General features: G+C 64.5%; 1 protein-coding gene across 1 annotated transcript in view; it reads left to right on the top strand.

Annotated features, from left to right (window-relative positions):
* The window catches only part of DYNC1I1 (dynein cytoplasmic 1 intermediate chain 1), a 111072-nt gene that overhangs the window by 99258 nt on the left and 4868 nt on the right, over window positions 1-6946 (top strand). Inside the window, 2 exon segments of the mRNA XM_056800685.1 lie at window positions 6311-6451; window positions 6559-6684. Of these exon segments, the coding sequence (XP_056656663.1) occupies window positions 6311-6451; window positions 6559-6684 (267 nt within the window).

The following is a 6946-nucleotide window of genomic DNA, read 5'->3' as shown; positions in this document are numbered from 1 at the left end:
TTCAGATTTTTTTAACACTTCCCTTCCATCTTAGAACTAATCCTATGTACTGCTTCCAAGGCAGAGGAGCAGTAAGGGCTAGACATGGGGGAGGGGTGTCAAGTGACTTATCCAGGGTCACCCAGCTAGGAAGTGGCAGATTTGAACCCAGGACTCTAATCCACTGAGTCACTCGCTTTCTTTCTGTTAGCAGGACCTAGACCACCAACTAGCTTTACTAACTGCTGACTAGTGCAAGAGAGGCAAACCTGTGGAGCAGGAAAGCTGGCGTACAGAGAATTTGGGGGAGAGATGAGTTTCGAGGGAAATAGCATGGGTTTCGTGGGTTGAATTGCTTGGCCCAGAAGAACTCCGTCCTTGGGCATTGCAAGGACTGGCCGACCTGGTCGCTGAGCTCGAGGGATTGTGGAGAAGGGCACGACGGCAAACACTGTCCGATGTTCTGAAAAGGGACAAACATGAAATGCCCACACTCCAGACCAGTGGTGTCGACTGGCATCCCCGGGGAAATCTTTAGAGGACCGCTGAGCACCCCGAAAAGGGCACCATGATTGCAAAGAGCCAGCCTGGCTTCCTGGAGAAGAGGTCACACGTCCCTCGTGACTCAGCGGGGAGACCTGGCGGTGCTGCCAAGAGAAGCGAGGACGTTTTCGTGGGGCTTGTGCCACACAAGGTGCTTGGTACAAATGGGGGCTAAGTGAGAAGACAGCTGGTGTGGTCTGGAAGCCTCCTGGCCTCTGGGGAGAGGTGGGCAGTGCAGACCTAGGGTTTCCTTGCTGTAGGGAGCTCCCCAGCAAGGGGTTCTCAGTGCCAACATAGGGCGGCTTCTCCTCTGCCACTTTAGGTACCGGGAAGTCAGTCCAACTTGGAGTTGGCTGTAGGGCTGTGTTGGTGAACCTATGGCACTTGTGCTGGAGGGGGCTGCTCCCTCCCCCTCTCCATCCCCCTGAGGACTTTCCTCACTTCCCCTGCCCCTCTGCCCAGGAGCCCAATGGCAGTGCCTCCCTTCTCTGCCTGGGGTAAGACCAGGGCTCACATGCAGCATGAGGATTGCAGTTTGGGCACTCAGTCTGTAAAAGGTTCACCATCACTGCTTTTGGGCATCTCTCTATCCACTGAACCATGCTGCTGAGCTTCTCAATAACTCCAGGAGGAAGGTGGCGTCAACATTCATCCCCATTTTACAGATGAGGAAGCTGTGTGCAGAGTGTCCGAGTCCACACCTGTCCACGCATCCACAGGCCTTGCCACAATCCGGATAAACCACCTGGCAGCATGCCCTGGACCTAGCAGCCCAGCACCTCATTCATTCTGGGGGAAGCCCTGAAGACTCGGAAATCCTCCTTCCTTTTCTAAATACTCCCTGGCGGCCCCTTTAATGCTCCTTCTGGAACTATCAAGGGCCAGTTCGCTGGCTTAGAGCGTGCAGGCTCTGGTCCCTCCCGGCTTTGGAGGAGTGAGGCAAGAGGTCCGAAACTCCTCCCTTCCACCAGCTTCCAGATAGCGCTGACGGCGGCGGCTCAGGCGGCTCGGCCGCCGCTGGTCTGAGTGCCACAAGCCTGCCAGGTGCTCCCTTGCTCCTCCTGCCGTCTGCCTGTGCCCACACCCGCTTGGCAGAGGGAGGGCTTCTCTCTGCTGGCCGCCATCATCTTCCCAGCCGTCCCAAGCCAAGGTCTAGGCTTTCATGGCCTTCCTAGGGCGGAGGGCGCTCCTCTCCCCGCTCTCCTCCCGGCCCTCGCTCCCGACCACCGGCTGGGGACCTCCTTGTGCATGCGCCAGGCCTCTTCCCCACTCGTTTGCCCGAAGGCTGCCCCTTGGGTTGGGCAGAATCGCACTGTGGGAGCCCCCAGCCCTTCCTGAGATGGCTTCAGCCCGGGATCTGGGCCGCTTGCCCCGTGGGCACAGACAAGCCTGTCCGGCGGAGCACCTGGCTGGCCACACTGGGGATTCGGAGCTTCAGGACTGAGGGTTGGCGCTAAACCGGATGAGGAGGGGCCATTGGGTGGCCCAAGAAGGGCCAGTCAAGGCTTCGCAGCTGGGAAACGGCCGCCGAGAGCTCCCGTGGTGAGCTCCTGGCCCCGGTGGGGAGAACCAGTCTGCACCGGCAGCATCGTCTTCCTCATGGAGAAGAGCCCCCTCAGAGCCTTGGAAACTGGCTTTGCCCTTCCTCTGGGGCCCGGACGTCCTCCATCACAGCCCCCACCCCCACCAGGGCCCCCATCACCCACCTCTCCCTCTTCTGGACACTCTCGCTGTCTCTGGGCCCCCTGCCTGAAGGCTCTCCCCCCTTCCTGGATCAGCTCGAGCGCCATTTCGACAGGAAGTTGAGCACGATTGCTGTTTCTAGATGTGGGCTGCGTGCTTATATGGGTGCGTTTCTGTTTTCTCTAGACTCGGTTTCCCAAGTGGACAAACCGAACGTTGAGTCCTCCATGCTAGGGGCCGATTTTATCTTTTGTCATAACCCCAGAACGCCGGAGAGCATGTCGCAGGGGCTCGCCCAGTGCGGGGGCGACGACGACGAGGGGGGGCTGGGCCTCTCGGGGTCTGGGGGAGAAGGAGCCAAGCCAGGGGGAGCCGCGTGCCACTTTGCTCGTCAGTGACGCGGCCCTCGGGGCATCTTCTGAAACAAAAGGCCAGGCTTGGGCCAAGTGGACACCGTGGGCCACTGGGGAACCCGTTCCAAGGACTGGTCGGTGGCAACCCCTCGGGTCCCGCAATTGTTGTTCTGGGGCTGCTGGATGGTGCCAGGCCTAGTCAGGAGGCTCTTCTTCCTGAGTCAGATCAGGCCTTGGGCACCAGCTGTGTGACCCTGGGCAAGTCACTGAGGCCCATTTAGTTGACTAGTGTGTGTTGTATGAGAGACACACAAAGGCAGAGATAGAGACAGAGACACAGAGACAGAGACAGAGAGAGAGAAGGAGAGACAGAGAGACAGACACAGAGAGAGAGAGAGAGACAGAACGAGACATAGAGATGGGCAGAGACAGGGAGAGAGACAGACAGACAGGTGTCTAACTCGGGCCACTTCCTTGGGAGAAGGAGCAGTGGGGCCCTAGCCTGGTCATTGCCAAGTGAGGTTTTTGTGCCGTCACGCCCTGGAGGAGCCTTTCCTTCCTCAGCCCTGGGCAGGACCCCGACGTCCCTGGGCTGGCCAGCCTCCCTGGTGGGGAGCCCTTGACGTCGGGGGCTGGGAGGGACCTTGGAAAGCTCCCCTGCTCCGGATCCCCTGAATCCCCCCGGCCCTGTCTTTATCCTTTAATTCCCCCTGGAATTCTTGGGCTGCCTCCGATCTTCCTTGAAGTCCTGGAGGGGCTGCGCCGTCTCATTGTTCTGCCTGTGTGGCTTCTGGGATGGTCTTGGCACGCCTGGATCCTGGTGCCCCCCCCCGGCCCCCCCAGCTCCCCTTGGTCTGTGGTTGTTCAGAACTGTACCCGCTCTTGGCTTTGGGGGAGCCGATCTAGGGCCTGCGGCCAGCTTGGCCCCATCCCCTGGGAGCTCCCACTTCATCGTCTTGCAGGAAGCACCCATTTCCCCGTGGCACCCGCCATAAGCTCTTCCTCCCGATGTTCAAGGCTCAGCAGCATCTGGTCTTCAGCCTGGCATCACTGCCCTTTTGTTAACTCTATGAGCGCCTTGGTCCCCTCCTTCCGCCTCCAGGAAGCCTTCCGGATCTACCGGCCGCGGGAATGGGGTCTCCTGTCATGGGGGGAGCCGCAGCAGCCCCGGCCCCCTCCACCCCAGCTTCTTCCTGTGGCCTCCTGGCTCTCCCTCCCAGCCGACAGCCCACCTGTCCCCGCCGCCACATTCCTTCCTCTCTTGGCTCCCTTCGTCTAAGCTCGCCAGGGAGAAGACTTGGGCTTTGGTGGCGACCACAAGAATGCGGCGCTCCCGGGAGCCTCCCTGGGCGCTGCTGCCCCCTCCTCTTCCTCGCGTGCCCTGCCCTGCCCGGCCCTGGCGGCCGCCTGTTGCTCGGCCTCGCTGGCTCTGGGGTGCTCCGTGTGCGACAGCCGCTGGGATTTGTGCCTGGACGGCGGCGCCCCGAGCTCTCCCGCCCCTCGGCCTCAGGGAGAGCCGCTTCTCCGGCCCTGGGGCGCCCGCGCTTTGCCCGCTTCCTGGAGATCTTTTCTGTGGTGTCGCCGCTCCGTCCTCACCGTGTCCTGGGGTCCGGGAGGGTCCGAGGCCCGCCGGGCGCCATAAAGGCTCCCCTGAATAGCGTGGCCGCTCCGCTGGGGAGAGAAAGGGCGGAGGAAAGCCAGCATTGGAAGCGCCTACTGTGTGCCGGGCCCTGGGCCACGCTCCCGGCAGCAGCCCTGGGAGGCGGGCGCTCTGGCCGCTGAGCCAACCGAGACAGGCAGACTTGCCCAATGTCCAATGGCTGAGGCTGGATTTGAACTCGGGCCGTCCGGACTCCAAGGCCACCTGGCCATGGACAGCAGGTGCAAGGTGAGGCCACTAGCCCCGGGGAAGGCCTGGAGGAGGCAGCCCTTCATGAGCCTCTAAGGGGGCCCCAGGAGAAGAGGGAGCCCAGGGACGTGGGGGCAGAAATGGGGGTGCCCTGTGCCAGCCAGTGCGGAAATACTAGGCAGGGAGGGGAGCCCCAGCCCCAGGACAGGGGACAGACGGGCGCAGCAGCACTAGGGAGCCCTAGGGGCTTCTTGAGCACCAGAGTGCTGTGGTCCGCCAGGGATGGGGGAAATCCCCTTCTGTCTGCGCAGGAGGGACCTGAGGGAGGGGAGACGGCTGGGGTGTCGCCGGGGCTGGGCCTTCGCGGCTTCTCTTCCGGGATGACATTCACGATTGCCGGAAGGGGTGGCGGGGGCGTCCCCCCCAAAGCCGGGGCACTGGGGTCCCTGGTGCCCAGGCCTGCAGCGCTGCCCAGAGATGCCCGCAGGGCGGGAGGGGCTCGGCCCTGGGCAGGCCCCCGCCCGCCGCCGCCACCAGTCCAAGCCTGTTGAATAGGGCGCTTTCTTTGATGGAGATAATTAGCTTCTCTCTGCTCGGCGCCTTCTGGATTAAGGAGGCTTCTCGGAGCGCAGCGGCACAGGCGACGGGAAGACGCCTTTCATGTGGCTTCCAGCCCCGCTTGGGGAAGGGCCTGGGGGAGCCCGGGCGCCCCCTCCCCGCCCTGCGAGGCCAGTCCCTGACCCCCCCAGGAGGTGCCCGGCCTCCGCCGCCCTCCGCGTCACGGATGCTTTCTGGGCAGCAGAGGGGGCAGCGCGCCCGGGCAGGGGGTGAGCTCCCCGTCCCTGTAGCTGAGAGCAGGAGACGCCCACTGGGCCTCAGCCTCCTTCTGGCTGAGGGGGGCCGAAGCCGAGGCCATTGCAAGGCTCTTGGGGGTTTCTCCTGCCGGTGCTCAGTGGGGACACAAGTGGCGAGGGGATCCGAGTGCGAGGAGCCCCCAGATTTGTCCCCCCCAAAGGGAAGCATCCATTTGGAGCTAGGTCTGGCCTCCGGGCGCCTTCGTAGGGAGGTGGGGGGGGCTGTCCGAGGAAGGTGCCCCCCCCCGGAAGCCCTTGAGGGCCTTGAAGGCCGAGGCCGGACGCTCCCTGCTGATGCCAGCACTCCGGGGCCGGTTGCTGTTGGCCTGGCCTAGATTGAAGCCCTTCCGGGAGGGCGAGTCGGGGGCCTCCTGACAGCACGAATTTAGGGCATCTGGGAGCCGGCCGAGAGCCCGCGGGTGCCGCTTCTGCTTTGGCGGGATCCACTCCCCGCCTGGACAGCGGCCTGGGGGGGGGGGAGGGCCCCCAGGGGAGCGGAGGGGGCCAAACCGGCCACTTCCGGGTTAGGGCCCCTGTGCGGGGCGCCACGTGAAGGCCTCTGCCCCGCCCACTTTCCAAGGGGGGAGCCCCGGGCTAATTCGCCTTCCCTCGGGGTGTTCATCCGCATTTACATTTCATTTCCCTTTAATTGATCAGGGATTAGGCAGGCCATTATGCAGAAATTAGCCGCGCGCGCGCTGCCTCGAGGCGGCATGAATAATGCATGCGGCCCAATTACGGGCTCGGAACCCCCACCCGGGCTCCCGCCTCGGCCTTCGCTGCGCTCATGCGCCCCGAGTGGCCGCTGGGGGGCGGCCGCCTCCCGCCTTCTCCCGCGGGGCCCTCGCCCTCCCGCCCCCTCCCCACGCCTCGGCCGGGCCTTTCATGTGGGGAAGTTTTACGGCGCTGGGAACGTGCAAAGTTTTTCATTAGCCCCGTCCAGACGGTCTGGGGCCGGGGCGGCGCCAGCGCCAGGCGGCCGGGGCGGGGGCCCTCGGGTGCCCGCGGGGCGGGGGGCCGGCCGCCCAGCCCGCGTCGCTCTCCCGCAGCACAACCGCGCGCTCTACTCCTTCGAGGACAACGCGGACTACGTGTACGACGTCATGTGGTCCCCCGCGCACCCCGCGCTCTTCGCCTGCGTGGACGGCATGGGCCGCCTGGACCTGTGGGACCTCAACAGCGACACGGAGGTAGGTCGGGGCGGCCGCCGAGCCCCAGAGCAGGTGAGAGGGGGCGGGGCGGGGCCAGGAAGCGACTTGGGCCGCCGCCCCTCGAACTCGGCTCTCTTCTCCCGCAGGTGCCCACGGCCAGCGTCGCCGTGGAAGGGGCCTCGGCCCTCAACCGGGTCCGCTGGGCCCACAGCGGCAAGGAGGTGGCCGTGGGGGATTCGGAGGGGCGCATCTGGGTCTATGACGTCGGAGAGGTAGGCGCGGCTTCCCGGCCTGCCCCGCGCGGCTGCGGGGGAGGGGGGGCGGGGCTTCCCCGACGGCTCTCATTGGGGACAGACTTGATGGGCGGCTCTCTCCTCCAGGGTCGCTTTCCTGACGGGGTGGGGAGTACCCAGAACACCCAGAGCGGAGGCGCCGGGACAGTCAGGGTGTCCCCGAGGGCCCGATGGGAAGGGGGGGTGTCAGTGCAGAAGACCTTCCTCAGCCTGGGGAACTGGCCGTGGGGGTGGGCTCTGG

Source organism: Monodelphis domestica, chromosome 5 (genome assembly GCF_027887165.1).
Source record: "Monodelphis domestica isolate mMonDom1 chromosome 5, mMonDom1.pri, whole genome shotgun sequence".
NCBI lineage: Eukaryota > Metazoa > Chordata > Mammalia > Didelphimorphia > Didelphidae > Monodelphis > Monodelphis domestica.
Note: the sequence above shows the minus strand (reverse complement) of the source record. Positions and strands in the feature narration are given on the sequence as shown.